This window comes from Pimephales promelas, chromosome 5, assembly GCF_988280905.1.
Source record: "Pimephales promelas chromosome 5, fPimPro1.hap1.1, whole genome shotgun sequence".
Taxonomy (NCBI): domain Eukaryota; kingdom Metazoa; phylum Chordata; class Actinopteri; order Cypriniformes; family Leuciscidae; genus Pimephales; species Pimephales promelas.
Window position 1 is genome coordinate 42,203,562 of NC_142773.1, and position 19,722 is coordinate 42,223,283.

The following is a 19,722-nucleotide window of genomic DNA, read 5'->3' on the forward strand; positions in this document are numbered from 1 at the left end:
TAATGCGCCATGTCATAAAGCTGGAATCATCTCAGACTGGTTTCTTGAACATGACAATGAGTTCGCTGTACTCAAATGGCCTCCACAGTCACCAGATCTCAATCCAATAGAGCATCTTTGGGATGTGGTGGAACGGGAGATTCGCATCATGGATGTGCAGCCGACAAATCTGCGGCAACTGTGTGATGCCATCATGTCAATATGGACCAAACTCCCTGAGGAATGCTTCCAGCACCTTGTTGAATCTATGCCACAAAAAATTGAGGCAGTTCTGAAGGCAAAAGGGGGTCCAACCCGTTACTAGCATGGGGTACCTAATAAAGTGGCCGGTGAGTGTATATTGTTAAAAGCGCTGTATAAATGAAGGTGACTTGACTTGAATGCCACCAAGTACCATAGACATAATATTTATTACTTTAATGCCAAGTACTGTAAGGCATGTGAAAAAAAGAGCTAATCTCATTGGTTGGATAGTACGGAGGCGTATTGCATTCACTTGAAAAATCTACTGTTTTATCTCAGAATTGCGAGATAATTTTATGTAAAAAAATTTTTTGCTCTGTTTTTCTGAATTAACGAGTTTATTTTTCATGAGAAAAAAAGTTTTTGCTCTGTTTTTCTGAATTAACGAGTTAATTTTTCATGGAATTTTTTTTTGCTCTGTTTTTCTAAATTAACTCGTTAATTCAGAAAAACAGAGCAAAACTTTTTTTCTCATGAAAAATTAACCCCTTAATTCAGAAAAACAGAGCAAACATTTTTTTTTCCATGAAAAATTAACTCGTTAATTCAGAAAAACAGAGCAAAATTTTTTTCTCATGAAAAATAAACTCGTTAATTCAGAAAAACAGAGCAAAATTTTTTTCTCATGAAAAATTAACTCGTTAATTCAGAAAAACAGAGCAAACATTTTTTTTCTCATGAAAAATTAACTCGTTAATTCAGAAAAACAGAGCAAAATTTTTTTCTCATGAAAAATTAACTCGTTAATTCAGAAAAACAGAGCAAAATTTTTTTCTCATGAAAAATTAACCCCTTAATTCAGAAAAACAGAGCAAACATTTTTTTTCTAATGAAAAAATTAACTCGTTAATTCAGAAAAACAGAGCAAAATTTTTTTCTCATGAAAAATTAACTCGTGAATTCAGAAAAAGAGCAAAAAAAAATTACATGAAAAATTAACCCCTTAATTCAGAAAAACAGAGCAAATTTTTTTTTTCTCATGAAAAATTAACTCGTTAATTCAGAAAAACAGATCAAATTTTTTTCTCATGAAAAATTAACTCGTGAATTCAGAAAAAGAGCAAAAAAAAATTACATGAAAAATTAACCCCTTAACCTGTTAACTGTCACCCCCCCCTTTTTGAATAGACATGAAAATGCACATTTCGAACATAAATGGTTGTAATTCAAGAATGCTTTGGAATATAGACATATGATTGGTCTTGTTTTAAAGAAGACATTTGGCAGATTTTTGTAGAAGTGAAATAAATTAAGAAAGTGAAACAGAAAAAAAGTTATAGAAGTTTGAGTTTATGGAAATGTACAATGTAAAAATATTAATTATTCATATTTTACATAAAATATATATTTTCAAAACCTGGGCTACTCTAAAATGTCAGAAAGATCAAAGCCAAAAATCTGAACAAGTTGTGTTTCAAATTTTAGGTTGATATCTCAAAAAATGAGCTTTCAGTAAGATTTTGTTTGAGCGCAGTACCAAACTTTTTCACTAGGGCACAATCAGACTCCATTACTGCCCATATAAGGGCGCCTGCATTTCCATTCGTGTTTTGAGTGATATGAACCATTATTTTCACAATTTTCATACAATTTCTGAAGTAGAGATCCTATTCAGAAGTAGCATGGGAAGTTTGGCAGATTTTGATATGAATTGAACCTCTAAGAAACACATACAAAGAACACGCATGTAAGTCATAGCTAGCTGACACGTCACAAATGGTGAATTTATTATTTTTTTCTTGATATTTCAAACTTTTCAGACCTTTTTTTTCCAAAATAATTGAATGGATTCTATCTTTTGAACTTTTGGCATGAAAACAAACTGAGGTATCTACCATTTTTTCATGATTTTTCATGTTTACTGCTATTTTAAAATAAAGGTCTGAACACGCCTTATGAGTATGAAAATATTCTTGTTTTATATTGATAAATTATGGCTCCTCTGTAATATATTTTGAAAATCAGTCACCAAATATGGAAACTAGAGATTGTAAGCTTTCAAATGATATATAGTTTGTCAATATTATTTAAGGTATTTACTAAGATATTATTGTTTTAAAAATATAGTGGCAAACGTCCCACCTGTGGGACGGTGACAGTTAAGTGGTTAATTCAGAAAAACAGAGCAAAATGTTTTTCTCATGAAAAATTAACTCGTTAATTCAGAAAAACAGATCAAATTTTTTTTTCATGAAAAATTAACTCGTTAATTCAGAAAAACAGATCAAATTTTTTTTCATGAAAAATTAACTCGTTAATTGAGAAAAAAAGAGCAAAAATTTTTTCTCATGAAAAATTTACTCGTTAATTCAGAAAAACAGAGCAATTTTTTTTCATGAAAAATGAACTTGTTAATTCATTTTCTTCAATTTTTTTTTTCGCCTCCGCATACGCCTCCGCATGATAGTTTTTAATGCAGTGCGTAAACTGACAAAACTAATCCCAAAAAAATTACCCTTTTACGCCTGCCGTTTTGCGCGTCGGTGTGCATACTCACATTGGCGCCCTTTGTTTAGTCACGAGGCGTTACACGTCGGCGAAAAGCATGCACAATAATCCGTTGCGCACGGGCCTTAAGGTTCACGTTCAAACTCATTTGACTCATCAGGCGTGTTAGGGACACATGTTTGTGTGTTTACCATAGTGCTCTCTTCCTTCCCTTTAAAAAGTTCTCCAGGATGATTCCGGCCACAGTGCGTCCCTTCCCGACACCAGCCCCGTCTCCAATCAGAAAACCCGCTCGCTGACCGTTCTGAAGAATCACCTCGTGTTGCTGAAGAACACCAACACACATTATTTTACATCGTACATTATTCTTATTTTATTTGTGTGAGTGTGTATATGAATGTGAGTATTGCTGCAAAAGCAAATTTCGCTGTATGGTTCAACTGCACAATGACAATTAAAGTCTATTCTATTTGTACTAATTCATGTGTTATGGTGTTTTTGTACTGTGTTATTTTGTTTTATGTGATGCAGTGGCTGTATTTTTGACCCCAAGACAAATTTCCCTCTGGGACAATAAATTATGATGATTATGGCTTACAGATATTAAAACCTTTTCACAATATTCTAATTTTGAATTTGGCGTTTTCATATCTGTAAGCCATAATCATCACAATTATAACAAATAAAGGCTTGAAATATCTCACTTTGCATGTAATGAGTCTATATAATATATTAGTTTCACCTTTTAAGTTGAATTACTGAAATAAATAAACTTTTGCACCATATTCTAATTTTTCGAGTTTCACCTGTGTGATGCAGTGACATCATTTCCCTCTAGGAATAAAGTATACCTTAACATTTCAGAGTGGAAACAGACAATAACAGAGTAGTATAACAGTACCTGGCAGGCGTAGATGATGGCCTCGAGCTGCAGGGCGGAGAGCAGGCCAGAGTTAATGGTGCTGTCTGGGATGGACAGTGTGTAGGTGATGTCAGGAGGAGGAACGCTGGACAGTGTGTTGGTCTCCACTACGATGTCAGGGTGAGAGATTCCAATAGTAGCTGCACACATGTGAACAGAGCGCTTGTTTGACACGGAAACACCACAAAATATGAAATCGAGTTGAGTTTTTGCTGTCGTAGGGGTGGGCAGAATGATGGACTAATGTAGAAATGTATGTGTATTAATAACTAGTGTTGTGAAATTTTCGTGAAAACCGAATTGTCAACTTTTTTTTTTTTTTTTTAAGTGTCAAAAGGCTTTCAGAGGGAGCGTGTGTAAACCTGATTGACAAAACATGAGGTTGTATTAATTTTTTAACATGCGCAAATTTTGGACGAGAATCTCGGACTTATAGACGAGACGACACCAAGGTCAGTAAACGATAAAAGCGAATATATCAACATGCAATATGATTTACGAAGATGAGACGATTGCAAAATGTAGTAAAAAACTAAAAAAAAATTAGTTTTGTGTTTGCGGGCGTTCATGTTTGCGGTTGCCAGATGTCAATATTTTAAACCCCCAAATCAGAACTTTTCTGTTTAAACTAAAGGATCCATTTTCTGTCCCTGTGATTTTACTCAAATGCTTTACATATTTACAATATCAATATATTATCAATATATTTTGTTATATTGCAATCTGGCAACCATGAGCACTACACTGCAGATGAAGCGCTGATGATCTGAAGACACTGAAACAGGTTTCTAAATTAGCCAATTTGCTTGTAAAAAAATTTATTAAAAAATTGGCCATGAAAAATCATGAACGGTGCATTATTATTATTATTATTTTGTTTTATGTAAAGCACTTTGAATTACCAGTGTGTATTAAATGTACAACACAAATACGCTTGCCTATCACAGTTACTGTTATTTCGGTCCCATATTTAAGGCCTCTTAAAATGATAATTAAGATCTTAATATCGTTAATTTACCATTATTTACATTTAATTACTAAAGAAGCTTTTATTCAAAGCGCTTTACTAATAAAGAGAGAAATAGAAGCAATTAAACTAACAATATGCAATTGATGTGACCATTCCCAGTTAAGTCTAATGCAGTACACATTTTTTATTTAAAAAAAATAAATTTATAGAAAAGAAAGTGTTAGTATCTTTAATGCAAAATATATAAACATGCATGAGACAATACTAAAATGTACGAAATGAGAAAATACTAAAATGTAGTAAAACATTTTAAAAAAGAGAAAATATTGCTGACTGCTCTACTACGAGCGTTCATGTTTGCGGTTGCCAGATGTCAAGATTTTAAACCCCCAAATGAGAACTTTTCTGTTAAAACTAAAGGATCAATTTTCTGTCCATGTGATTTTACTCAAATGCTTTACATATTTACAATATCAATATATTATCAAAATATCAATGTATTTTGTTATATTGCAATCTGGCAACCATGAGCACACGCTCTCTCTACACTGCAGATGAAGCGCTGATGACCTGAAGACACTGAAACAGGTTTCTGAATTGGCCAATTTGCCATTATATAAATACCATTAATATACCTTTTAAAATATAGGACATTATTAAGTAAATTTTAACTAAACTAAAGGCTTTAAAATAACTATGCCCATACTCATACTGCCCACGCCCGAGTTGTAGATTGATATGATATGACATTGTCCATTTACATTTCGATGGCTTGTATTCGGCGTACGTGTCCGCGTGCCCCAATTCCTCAGTCTCTTCCTCGTCCGCCTCCTCCTCTTCCTCGGGTGGCGGTGGAGGAGCGGGCTGTAGAAATGAACGAGGGAGGCAGAAAACACAGGATGATGAAACGTGATGAAATAGAGAGGATGGGGTATTCGATAAAGCTAAGGAGAGAATCTACCTTAAATCCCGCCACTGACGCGGACAGGATCGCGCTGAAGTCATCAAACCTGCCCGGAAACGCACTCAGGTTCTGCTGAAGAACACGGACACAGAGGAGATGGACTCAGGCTAATGCTATCTGTGCAATTGTTTAACCCTCAGGTGCTCTTCGTTTCAGAGTCACACTTGTCATCTTCCCGGTCAAAAGTGACCGGACACCTAAAAATTAAATTTCCTCCATCCCAGTAAAACCAATGCAATTTATTTTTGTTCTATAATATTTATTCTTTGCAATTTAGTATTTTGAGACAATTTGATTGAATTTATTAATATTTATGCAATATTTATGGTCTATTTTTGCCATGGAAAAATATATATATTTTTCTTTATATATATTATTTTTTTTCAAAAAATTATTAATTATTACAGTATTTTAGTTTAATATAGAGTCTAGGCCTTCAGAAAAAAAAATATTTTTTGAAGAAAATTAGCACCATCTGGTTACAGTATAGAGAAAAAGCGTAGAATCATGGTGTAACCACTAGATAGCATGTACAGCTCTCTATGGAGAGGCATGTGAATTCTCCAGACCCAGATGTTTTTGAACACATTATTATTATTTTTTTGGTGGGTTTGAATATATAGTTGATACAATCTCAAAAACGATTTTTTATTTAAAAAAATGTTTAAAAAAAAAAAATAATAATAATAATAATAATTGTGAATTTTTATGTTTTTGTCAATTTCCCATTCATTTCCTATAGGGGTCATTTTTGACCGAAGACCACAAGTGTGACTATTTTAAGACCACTTAGCATGCTCAGATCATGACTTGTGTGTTCACAAACATAATGCCATAAAAGTCACCAAGTTTCGTAACATTACGATGAAGCTGTGATTTTTAAAAATTCAAAACATACTTTTTGTAATCAAAATTTATTGGTGTGTATGTGTATAAAAGTGTGTTTGTATGTGTGTTTGTGTGGGTGGGTGTGTCTGTTTTGTACTCTAGATGTTGTAGAGTGTCACCTCTTTCCTGCGGTGTACTTTTTTTTAGAATTGTGGCCGATTTGCAGATTGCACGTACAAATATTCAGAGTATATTTTTTTTTTGTCAATTTCCCATTCATTTCCTATGGGTCGGTCATTTTTGACCGAAGACCACAAGAGTGACTATTTTTTTTAAGACCACTTAGCATGCTCAGATCATGACCTCAATTTTTTTTTGTATTCACATACATAATGCCATAAAAGTCACCAAGTTTCATAACATTCCGATGAAGCTGTGATTTTTAAAATTTCAAAACAGAAATTTTTTTCGGTCAGAAATGCACCTTTAAATAATCAGTTTAAGAACATGCATGCAAGCGTGCGGATAGTTATCGAGTTCTGTGGCAGGACCAGTGAAAATGGCTGAAAAATGTATATCTGAGAAAAAACCAGTGTATAAATACCTGTCTCTGACTGTGTCCAGGTGTATCCCAGCACATCTGTGCCACGGTGCCCTCAGCGGGTAACTGTGCCAGGCTTTCAGTGCCAAATCCTGAAGGGTCTGGATACTCCAACAGAGATTCAGATGGCGAGGAGAACAGCGATGTGTTGGACAGCTCCTCTATGCATGGCAAATCCTAAAAACAACAACCATAAAAAGTTGACACTTCAGTCACTTACATCATTTTACTGGAAAACACACAGCAGCTTTTCATTCTAGATATTCTGTTATCTAGCCTAAAGGCCCTTGCACACCGAGTCCGAAATTTTCGTATTGTATTTGTGATTCAGTGGCTCTGAATTGTCAAAACACCATTCAAACAGCTCGCTACGGATGCGAAAAACGAAGAAAATCAAACCCAATTAAATTTTTTTATGACGGGCGAAAGTGTCGGAGGCAGTGTGTAAGCGTGATTGACATAACCGTGAGGTCGTATTTATTTTTTTAACGTACGAAAATTTCGGATTTAATGCCCAAGGCCCTTAAGTGTGTGTGTCAATGTGCATGACCTTCTTTGTTCAGTCTTTTCCATGCGATTACAATAAACAGGGACTTCAGTTTTCACACAAAAGCACCATAAGTCAACCCCCGCCCCCCTAAAATGCTGACGAAATCGTGTCATAAAAAGGATTTTACTGTATAACGCGGAATTTCACAGAATTTGTCAATTTTTCGAGGAATAAATAGAAAGCAGTTCAGTACACTTGAAATCAAATCACGTTGTAGACTAGTGTGTGAATATTAAACCATAAAGACTATTTAAGTACAAATCCTGCTTGCCTTGTTCCGTGTGAATGAATGGTGCAGCCGGCGCGCAGTTTCATTTACCACACACACACACACACACACTGAAGCACATGTGATGCTTGCGCTGTTTTTTTGCCTATATGAAGACAGAAATGATTGAACCTCCTCTCCAGGCTCTAGATCCACTCTGAAAGTCACTATGTGATCATTTAACCACTTCATTTGAGAAACTATCATCATGACAAACACACAGAAACTCAAAAGGGCTTCACGGCAACCCGTCAAAATAAAAGTTCGGTTTAACTTGACAGAAATATATCACTGTTGTACAGTAGAAATAGGAAATGTCCAGATGTAATAATACACTAACACTAATACGAATAAATTATGCATTTTTGAAACAAAACTGAATTTAAGGAATAATCCATGTTTTAACAGTAAAGCTCATTGTGCAGCACATTATTTGACAAAAAGTTTATGATAAAATTAGTGTTTTATGGCTTAATTTTATTACCAGCAAAAACTATCTCTATATGTATATATATATATATATATATATAATAAAAAAATAATAATGATACATTATTAGAATTATTATACATTCTTTTAGATGTCTAATAATAAAAAATATGACATGCCCGCTACGCTACAGTAGCAGGTAGTGTAGTGTACTTTCCCCCCGACCCCCCCCCCCCCCCCCCCCCCACAAAAAAATCCTAGGGGAAACACTGATAATTATTATGTAATTGTGTATAATGGCCAAAATAAAAATAAAAAATCTTGATGATTTTGATAGTGCAGATCTCAATTACACAGTAAACTTCAACTCAAGCTTAAGGTACAGAACAGGTAGAGTCTTACACAAACCTATAATCCTTCAACAATCAAATGAACGTCCATTCTAGATACTGTAACTTTGTACTACGGCCTCTTGAAAGTGCCTCTACTGGATGAATATTTCTGTAAAAAATGATTTCTGGCTGTCAAAAGATGATGAAATTGCCTTGTATCATTCTGAACCTAGTCTTTTCCGACACCCAGTTGTGTATTATCTCCATTTGTGAGAGTGAAACCGAGATAAAAGTCAATAATAACAGTAAATTCTGCAGGACAGAAAGGGATGAGGAGAAAAGTACAGGGAGGAAGTTCAGAACGAGAGATGAAACACATCAGAAGTGATATCTGTAGAAGCAGACGTAATAAAAGAAGTAAACTCGCAGCGATAGGTGGATCAAATGACCTGCATCTACACTGAAACCTTTTAAAATCAAAGTCACAACACATTTCTAAAAAAAAAAAAGTCCCAACCATCGAAAAAACAACAATATCTTAACGCATCGAGCAGCCTAACATGAAAACTCCTGTAAAATAAGACGTATTTAGCCAAACCTAAGCTGTACCTTTAGCACGGGTCCTGAGCGCTGAGCTCCAAACTGCAGCATAGGCGTCTGACTGAGTGCCAAGACCAAAACACTAGCTTGAACTGATAGCAGAAGTTCATTACACGCAAAACCTGTGACAGATACACTGACACACAGGTCACATTCACTCATACAAACTCGAATACAATCATGCCAGTGTTTGCTCTGGGGTGTGGTGGTCTTCTTTCAGGAAACTAGGCTTTTGTGTCCAAGCCTAATTTTACCGTAATGTGCTTTCAGGGGTGTGTGGCTCTTTAATAGTATGCAAATGTGCCTGAAGAGCCATGTATAAACAGCGTATGATTGAATGCAGGCAGCGATAGTGATGTGGATAAGATCTGAACAATCTATCCTTACTAGTTCACATGTTCTTATGCAAACACAGAGAACGTTTTCCTCCATATTATGCGTCACACAGAGATGGTCTAGTACATACTGTAATGCCTACTATTTATAAATGGTCACAGTATGCAACACTAAACATTTCAAAGCTGTTTGTTAGTTAAACTAACCAAAAAATGTTTTGATTAAAGAAAGATCTTCATTTCACTTTCAGTTCATCCCTCACACAAAAGGCATTGTCGCTGTGCTAAACTGCTTAAAGGATTAGTTCACTTTAAAAAAAAAAAAAACTTTTGCTGACAATTTACTCACCCCCATGTCATCCAAGATGTCCATGTCTTTCTTTCTTCAGTCGAAAAGAAATTAAGGTTTTTGATGAAAACATTCCAGGATTTTTCTCCTTATAATGGACTTCAATGGGGTCCAAACGGTTCAAGGTCCAAATGAGAGTTTCAGTGCAGCTTCAAAGGGCTTTAAACGATTTCAGACGACGAATAAGGGTCTTATCTAGCGAAACGAGCGGTCATTTCAAAAATAAATAAAAAAGTTGAAGTTTTATAAGCTCGCCTTGCTCTGTTCTGTGATGCGCATGAACGAATCTTTTTTCGAGTCATTTGGTTGATTCAACGAAATGAACGAAATGGCCGATCGTTTGGCTAGAAAAAGACCCTTATTTATCGTCTGGTGTCGTTTAAAGCTGCACTGAAACTCTTTTGGACCTTGAACCCTTTGGACCCCATTGAAGTCCATTATATGGAGAAAATCCTGGAATGCTTAATTTCTTTTCGACTGAAGAAAGAATGACATGGACATCTTGGAGTAAATTATCAAGTTTTTTTTTAAAGTGAACTACTCCTTTAAAATGGCACAGCTTCATCATAATGATTGTGCGATTCAAACCTGCCCTTTTATCCTGAATGTAAGAAACTTTTGTGCTAATCACACCTACATGTTCAACAGCACAGCTTTGTTCAGCTGTAGGTTTGAGATTAATCCATTCTCCTGCAGGCTAAGCTATTCATTAAAAATAATAATGGTCAAAGCACGTCAGTCGCGAGATGCAGGTTCATGTCAGGCCTACAGCGTTATCGGCATTTACAGATCGTCCCACTTTCCTATCCATTCACAGCTACTAAAAGTCCATAAAGTACAAGATGGACAGGCAGATACATAGATCATCATTGATTTCAGAGCTAAGTCAGTATCAAAAGAGGAAAAATAATAAACTATTGCTTGTTTCTGAAGCAAGAAAAGACGTGATCTGCTCATACCTGGGAGAAGTCTCCGTTCCGCACAAGGTCATGAAAGTCTATGTCCGAGAGGTCCAGATTCACAGAGGACGGGTTCGGCTGGAGCTGCCTGATAAATAAGTGGAGAAAGGTCAATACTAGGGGTGGCACGGTACATGAAAAAACACCCGAACCGTTCGGTTCGCTTGTCTCGGTTCGGAGCGTGTGTGCGTCTCACGGTTCGACGCATGCGCAATGTAACCTCGTGCCCGTATGTGACGTGTGTTTTCTTTTCGCGCGACATAAGCTTGTTCGAATTGGACCGGCGCTGCACAGAGCGATCGTTGAATAACATCAGTCTAGCGCGAGTCGGCTCCGTATGCATTCATCACTTTCGCGGTATTTGATGTCATTAACGATCGCTCTGTGCAGCGCCGGTTCAAGTTAATAAACAAGCCAGTAAAAGTGGAGTATCATGGAGCGCTGCAGGTCACGGCACGCGGAGAAATGGAAAGTGGGAGAGATGAGGGAGTTGGAGGATGCGCCAGCGTCGTATAAGTCTATGGTATAAGTCCGGTGTGTGGGAACATTTTGGATTTCATGTTATGATATTTTAATTTAACTACAGTGGCACTTTATGTATAGATAAGAGCTTCAGTAATACGTTTCCAAACCCTGCACTTTAATTTTAAGTGGAAAAAAGTACCCTCACATTTTGGGAATAGAAGCATTGTTGATAGTACTGTTTTTGTGTTGAGCTTGAACTTAAATTTCACTTTATGTTTATGGCCTTTGCTATTGCTATAGCTATATTATCTATAGGCAATGAGGTTTCATGTATATTGACATTTAAAAGACAGTGTTTTAAGAGTTCCTCTATTTTTCTTTTAAAATATAGAATTTTGGTAAGAGCTACAAAAGTTAGCAGTTGATACATGAAAGTTAATTTCTTTGTGTAAATAAGATTTATGTGATAAAAATGCACTTGTTCTAGTGATACACATTCTCCTTTTTTTTGTGCCAAATAAACAAAAAGCATGTCAATTTCTTCTCTCTTGCTGTATCTAAATCTCACCTAGCTTTCCTCTGAGATAGTCCAAAAATGTGCTTAAAGTCAAAGAGTGAAATTCAGTTTGTGCATGATTGCATGAATATAATATATATTTTTTTAATACTGTATCCTAAAGTGTGGATAATTAAGCTATATATCACATGCTGAAGTACATTTCTGGAGTGTTAAAGATTAAAAGAAAAAATAACAAGAACCGTACAGAACCGAAAACCGTGACCCTAAAACCGTGATACAAACCGAACCGTGGGTTTTGTGAACCGTGCCACCCCTAGTCAATACCTAAACACTGCTAGAAATACAGATAAATTCAGAGTACTTCATATCAGATTTCTGATATATGAACAGCACCACCAGGTTTACATCTATAAATAGACATTGGATTGGTATCATCAACTAACTCACGATAAAGTACATGTGTCACATGTTCAATATATCAGAATGCACCACAATATTATAACTGGAAACTGCACCAAACATATGAGAGACAGTTAAAGGTCATCTGAGTCGATTCAGTGAGTCATTTAACTGATTCAGTCAATGATCTTCACTGCACTAATTAATTCATAAATTAAACGACAGATTTATTTATCAATATATTATTACTAATATATAATGAACCATTCGCAAACCTGTTAAAAATGAGGGCTGTCGGTAGAGATAATTTAGGTAAGAGAGTATTCGGGTGATTATCTTTGACGATTAATCAGATTATTTGAGGTAATAAAAATAGACATAAGTGAACAATTACCATTAAAAGGACTTAAAATACATGGGTATAATAACAATAAGGCAATAATAATTGGCTCTGGTTTGTTAAAACATACAATACTGTTAAAATACATAATGGAATATCCATAATATAAAAACAATCAATTTATGTACATTATGTATTATAACGAATGCCTGGTGATTGTTGTTGTTACACTTTACAGCAGGTCAAATCCGAGTTTAATATTGCCCAAATTAGGGATGGGCAACGATTAATCGCGATTAATCGCATCCAAAATAAAAGTTTGTGTTTACATAATATATGTGTGTGTGGTGTGTATAATTAATTTGTATATATAAATACCCACACTTGCATGCATATACTTAAGAAATATGAGCATGTATATATTTTATATATATTTATTCACAATTAATATTATATATGAATATAGATATTTCATATAATAATAACACATTTTTCTTAAATATATACATGCATGTGTGGGTATTTATATATACAAATTAATTATACACACCACACACACATATATTACGTAAACACAAACTTTTATTTTGGATGCGATTAATCGTTGCCCATCCCTAATTAAAATGTCCACTTTATCTTTAATACATTTACCATTTACACTTACATTTTGAAATCTCGATGAACAGTTTGCATATTTAGAAAAATATTGATGAATTCTCCAGCGTCGATTTAGGTTTATAAATGATTAACGTTATAAGGCACATTTTAATTGCATAATTTTCGGAAGCACTTCCTCTTCTATTCTACTTTAAAAAATAATAATTAAAACAAATGACATGTACTGCGTTAGATTAAACTGAGAAGGGTCATAGCATGTTGTTGTCCTATTGTTAGTTAACTGTTTTACACACATGCAAATAATTAAGAACCTGAAACATGCAGTGCGCACAATGCCATATTATATTTTTAAAAAGGTTTTTTTTATATCATGCAACCTTTTGAAAGTGGTCTAATAATGGGGTTCAAGGATTCACATCCATTGAATGTGTTATTTTGCCGGTAAATTACAATCGAGGATTATTTTTATCGAGTACTCGAACTTAATCAAGGAATCATGACAGCCCTTGTTTTTTATATATATATATATATATTTTTTTATTTTTTTTTGCTTGTTGACGTACAGTGTGCATAACTCACCTCCCAGATTGCATAGGATAGTGCTGGTTGTATTGAGTTTGCTGTGAATACGCCCATGAGTTAGACGGATACAGCTGATTCTAGGGAAACAGGAAACAAACAGCAGATTTGACACAGGAAGTGGCCATTTGGAAACACTGTTCAGCAGAGATACTACCCATTAACCCAAATATTTATAAAAAATGAACTAGTGACTCATATGGACATGGTGAGACCCGACACAAATCATGCACATACATGGTGAAGACTAACAGTTCACCAAATAAACAACCATAAACCAAGTGATGTGAAGCAACTGTTTCTAGAAGGATGATTACCATTGACGCACTCCATATCCGTCCCATATTAGACAAGGTTCGAGACCAACTAGAGTAATAGTTATGAAGAAGACAGTTTAAAACTGGAAAAATGCCATGCTGTGACATTAAAAAGTGCAGCAAGTAGACTCCGAACAGGCTAGTATAATGAGTTCAACATATGTTACCAAACCCGAGCCTGATAGGATCAGGAGAATTGTTCATATGTAACTTCAAGTTCAATTTGCTCTGGGCTTAGGTTTTTGTAATTAATGGGGAATATTAGAGATGCATAGATACCACATTTCTCAATTATTCAGATACCGATAGGAAAAAAAATCTCTCATAACTAATGCAGTAAACTATAGGGATCCCAACAAAGCCCAAACTATTATATTCAACTGCTATTTATTTTCAGATATACTAATTACATTTAAAATAAAAACTGAAATGTTTGTATACAGCTCATAAGGTAATTTTCCCTTTACAAATTCATTCAAAAATACATGCATGAGCTCCTCTCTAGTGTTTTTACAGCTAACTAATTAACCGTGAACATTGGTTAACTTTCCTACGGTAAATGCAACATTAAGTGGTTTTATTGACGTCTTTCCGCGATTAAAACACTGATTTAGAGATTACATGAGACATGCACTGTCGTTTTCAAAATTCAATTTAAAAAAATGTATGAAAATTTTTTTTTAAAAATTCGTCACTTCACATTTAAGAGTGTCAAAACGCGATTTATTGATTGACTTTTGTGATATGGACAGAAAGCTAAAACTTTGTTTATTAAAGCTCTTTGCGATTATTGTTAATTATGGAAATAAACATAAATGAACATCAGAAGGTCAACGTCAACCGCGGAAAGACGCCAATATACGCCATTTTTTAAATTCAAGTCCACTGACTTTAATCTACTACCTCTCCTATCTGATTTGTTTGTCTGAAAAAATGGTGGATTTGGCATTATGATTAGTCAAATCACCTGTCAATCAAACTCTTAGCAAATGGTAAATTGGACCTGATCATCGGCTGCTTTTTGTAACAATAGGGCGACAGGGACATACCGATTATTGGCCGATACATGGGTGCATCCCTAATTTACATATATATGAAGAGTTCAGATGCAAAAGCCTCTAAATGCCATTTGAAATGTTCTTCTTTAATGATGATTTTTATCAAACTTGTATATTTAAGTTCAGTACTTTCACTTAAATGGCAATTAAAAGGTAATTATCATTGCCATTTACGTGAAATCACTGAACTTAAATATACAAGCTTGATAAAAATGATCATTCTAGAAGAAAATTTCAAATGGCACTTAGAGGCTTTTGCATCTGAACTCTTCATATATACATTATAGATAGATAAATAGATATTATTCTATTTATTATATTTACTTTATTATAATTCTTTTTATTAGATATTCATATTATTCTTTATGTCTTTATTATTTTATACTATGTGTTACAAGCTTGCATTGTAATGAGATGGGGTGGGGGGGTCAAGGTCAAACATGTGCAGACCTTTAGTCCGAGACTCTTTGTATAGAGGTAAAAAATAACATTTACAATAAAGTGCGTCTTAATGTAAAATTTGCATGGTAGTTTAGACATTTACAGTTCCAGTGTTTACCTCCATGGAACTTGGGAGAGGAGGACTGGGAGCGCTGAACTTCGGGCTCCCCAACTGAGGGTCCTCAGGGTGCAGATAGTCCTCCGTGTCCATGACAACAGACGTGGCAAGAATGGGCATCAGGCTCCGAGAAGAAACATGATTACGAGTCGAACCCCCGTCGTTCTTCAGCCATCTCTGAGAGATTGAGAGATCAGTCAGTGTAATCATCATCACTAATAATCTCTGCATCCAATGCTTATTACCAACCTTCCGGATTTATTAGACCAGCTACTGATTTGTCGGTGATTACTAACAAGATAAAAATTACGAGCTACAGATAAACACACGCATACAGACCACTAGTGAAACACATTTCTATTTAGCATTTTTCTCATTAAATGCAAGCGTTTCCATTAAGAAATTATGTTATTATCATAACAACCAGATATATCTTAATTGAAAAATGTATATTAACCAGATGAAAATAGATAAAAGATAACATATAGATAGATGATTATGAATCAATACAAGGCAGATATGTTAATGTGTTTATATATTCAATATGTGATAGAGGCCTCGTCTATGTGACAGTTTGAGGGGAATTATATAGTAAGCATGCTTTATTTTAACCTCTTTAAAACAACCTGCCACACATCCACCCTTAATAAAACAGACGATATCAAAATAGAAACATTTAAACATACATGGGATTATCTAAAAATAATCTGTCTGAGCGTATGTCAAACTGAAAAGCATCAACCAAACAGCACTGGCCTCTCAAACACGCCACTTTAATAGGATTCCCAGCTTGTATTGATTATTGTAGACTAACTTAATTGATTTATACTCGAATTTATCAGCTGTCTGTGTGTTTTTTCTGATTGACTCAATGGAGCGCTATTGTTTGATTCGTGCTAACATGCTAACCTGAGAGAAAACTCACTCACCGAGCGTTAAATAAACCCCCCTTTTCGCGAAACCCCTCAACGAGCACTAACGACCACTCAATCTGGGTTTTTCTCGATCGGTAAAGGTGTATTGGAGGGGTTAATCCATATTTTTGTACCCCTGTACGGTTGTTTACCTACTTCCTGGTCGACGTCGCCATCTTGTTCTAAAAGAAAGACGACTCTTCCGCTGACGTCATCGCCGATCCACAAACGCACTCGCGACGCTAGGTAAATTTATCAAGGAAAGAATACTATATTATAAATTTAATTTTAATTTATGCTAAATTCCATATACATACATGTAAGTACAATAAAACCAAACCTTTGTTTTTGGTTCTTGAAAAAGAAATGCAATTATATATCAAAACTATCGTTCATTCCCACAATAAGAAAGCAATTAAAACTATTTCGATTTGTGAATCCTTTGATGTTTTTATATAATGTTTAGCCCCCCCCCCCCTTTTTTTTTTGTTTGCTTGTTTTTGTTTTCTCAATTTTGTATATATTGCAATTCTGACTGTATTAACTTTGTTAGTTAGAATAAAAATAAATAAATAAATAATTATCGATTTAAGGAAATAACTCATTTGGTTTACTAGTTCCCTTGTTTATAAATTGTATTTTAAAATATACCACAGAGGCTCTAAACCTAGCCATCTAAATACGAATAAAAACATAATTTATTAATATTACTAATAAATGTGGGTACTGAAATCATAATTAATAGGCCTTTTTAAAAAGTAGCTGCCTTAAATTTTGAAGTAGCTAGTTCAATTCATATTTCGATTTGAATTACATTAAACTGAGTTTAAAAATGAGTTGAATCTTGTATAAATTATTTTTTAAAAAAAGTTGAAAATTGCTTAACTTATTTTGGTGAAGTTAAAGCAATGTAAACATGTCATTAATCACAATTCTTTACAGTGTAAACTGCTTTCTGTGCCTTAGTTATTTGTTGTTTGTTTTCTTTTTTAACACAATAGAGACTAATACCAATTCATCAAATTTTTTTTACTGTTGCCTAGTAACTGTAGTCTAGTATTTTGTAAGCTATGGTCTCTTATAATGTTTCACATGTTTGCACAAAAATAGTTCATTCTGAATCGTTTTAGTTGCACGGTCTTCTTTTTTAACATTTTTTTTTTTTTAAATGTTAATAATTGTTTTAGAACGTTCAGAGAACATTCAAAATGAACGTTCCAAAAAATGTAAACATGTTTCGTAAAAAGTTCTTAGAACACTAAAACACTTTATTTTAAAGGTTATGTACTTACTATAGTAAAACAGTAAATTATGCATATAAGTAATTAAACGAAACCTTAACCGTAACTCTTTAAGTACATTTCGTTCATATTATTTACTCGGTAGGCTATTTGAAGTAGCCTACAATGTAGGCTAATCATGTCACCTTCAAATAGCTGGCTGGTTGCGCCTCTTTATCGACGGGACTCTTTCTTTCAGATATGGGCGGTTTATAGTTCATAGTCCGCGGACTTTGGAAGGTTTGACCTGATTTCATGTTGATTCCATCATCATCATCATCATCATCAGTGCTGAATAAACGACACGACACACACTGCCACAGAGACGAAACCTCAGCGAAATCAAGACAGAAGATGTTTTTTTTCACTTCCTAGATATTTATTTTAATCGCTATTTTATATAGATTGCCTGTATATATTTGCTCAAGGATATATTTTTGTGGATTCCTGATTTCTCCAATGGATTTTCCTCCCGAGATCAGTGTTTTTCTTCTGTCTCTGACGGCACCTTTAATTCTCTACACAATCAACCATGTGTCCTTCTTACAAGAGTAAGTTTGCGTCATTACTTAACATTGCATTGACATTAAGCAATGCAAACTTGTAGAAGTGCGACTTGTTTTATGAGGTTTTATCTACTTCATTTTGCCAAAAGAGGGCAACCAACCTCTGTTTCAAACTCAAGAGCTGATCTGATCATTGAGCTCACAGTGCACTGAAGCTCCCAAGAATATATCTTTATGATATGATTTCATGGCAGTTTCACCCTCAAAAATCTCTCAATGCAGAAAAAGATTACTTTTATAGCATGTGAATGTTTTACATTTAAAAATTAAATGTAATTTATACACACTGTAAAAAAAATATTTTCAAGATTTGTTATCACAACATATTTTCTTTTGTCAAATCAACTTTATAATAATTTATTTAGTTGAGATAACTTATTATTTTGAGTTTCTGATGGTTAAATTAATCTACTTCATTGTATTAACTCACTTTTTCCAGTTCAATCAACTTAAAATTGTAAGGCGACCCATGTTACTTACTTTTTTAAGTTAAACCAACAATATTTTTTACAGTGTAGTAATCACAACATTTTCTCTTTTGTCAAGTCAACTTAAATAATTTATTTAGTTCAGATAATATATAATTTTGAGTTTCTGATGGTTAAATTAATCTCCTTCATTGTATTAACTCACTTTTTCCAGTTCAATGAACTTAAAATTTTAAGGCAACCAGGTTACTTACTTTTTTAAAGTTAAACCATCAATATTTTTTTTCAGTGTATTGCAGCATTTTAAGTCTAATACAATAAAATTGTCTGTATATAGGCCCTAACAGTCATAAGAATTGAATGGAAATCAGCTTTGACAATAATATGAGATACATGTCGTCCTAAAATAAGCATTATTTGTTTACATTATTTAAAATTATACATTTTGAATCTGTTTGGCGGGGAGAAATATGACCTCATTGATAATCGTTTATGATGCTTCAAACGACATGTTTTCTCGTTCAGTCCACAGGTTATACTGGCTATAGGCATCGCGGTTCTTACAACGATATTCCTCCTGGCAAACCTCAGTGTCAAGAGTAAAACATCTACTGACCCTCTCTTCTATGGTAAGTTCTAGTTCAAGTGTTTTTTATTGTCGTTTAGTTGTATACAGTTAGTAAACTATGAAACGAGACAGCGTTGCTCCAGGACCATGTACTAGGCCTACATAAAAACAACATGACTACATCAAAATATAGTCCTTTTGTATGGTATTACTTATGGTACTCATAAAAACAACATAGGACAATCACATTAGATATTACAGACTAGATATAAATTCCTCCATAAGTGCAAACGTGTGCAAAAGTACGGGAGAG

The 19,722-nt window shown here is 34.3% G+C and overlaps 2 protein-coding genes across 5 annotated transcripts in view; one reads left to right on the plus strand and one right to left on the minus strand.

Annotated features, from left to right (window-relative positions):
- sbno2a (strawberry notch homolog 2a) overlaps window positions 1-16,765 on the minus strand; it is a 50,797-nt gene extending 34,032 nt beyond the window's left edge. Inside the window, exons 1-9 of one of the 4 annotated variants that reach the window (XM_039661156.2) lie at window positions 16,724-16,765; window positions 15,654-15,830; window positions 13,720-13,799; window positions 10,799-10,886; window positions 6,980-7,153; window positions 5,545-5,619; window positions 5,345-5,447; window positions 3,593-3,753; window positions 2,883-3,016 (exon numbers count right to left, since the gene is read on the minus strand). In XM_039661156.2, coding sequence (XP_039517090.2) covers window positions 2,883-3,016; window positions 3,593-3,753; window positions 5,345-5,447; window positions 5,545-5,619; window positions 6,980-7,153; window positions 10,799-10,886; window positions 13,720-13,799; window positions 15,654-15,773 — 935 coding nt within the window. In that variant the 5' untranslated portion in view covers window positions 15,774-15,830; window positions 16,724-16,765. Of the gene's footprint in view, window positions 1-2,882; window positions 3,017-3,592; window positions 3,754-5,344; window positions 5,448-5,544; window positions 5,620-6,979; window positions 7,154-10,798; window positions 10,887-13,719; window positions 13,800-15,653; window positions 15,831-16,582 lie in introns of all 4 variants that reach the window. The other 3 variants (XM_039661155.2, XM_039661157.2, XM_039661154.2) reach the window with 3 other exon arrangements.
- Window positions 16,766-18,105: 1,340 nt separating this feature from the next.
- Window positions 18,106-19,722, plus strand: part of tm6sf2a (transmembrane 6 superfamily member 2a) — a 13,566-nt gene continuing 11,949 nt past the window's right edge. The window contains exons 1-2 of the mRNA XM_039661175.2: window positions 18,106-18,398; window positions 19,367-19,470. Of these exons, the coding sequence (XP_039517109.2) occupies window positions 18,307-18,398; window positions 19,367-19,470 (196 nt within the window). The 5' untranslated portion in view covers window positions 18,106-18,306. The remainder of the gene's footprint in view (window positions 18,399-19,366; window positions 19,471-19,722) is intronic.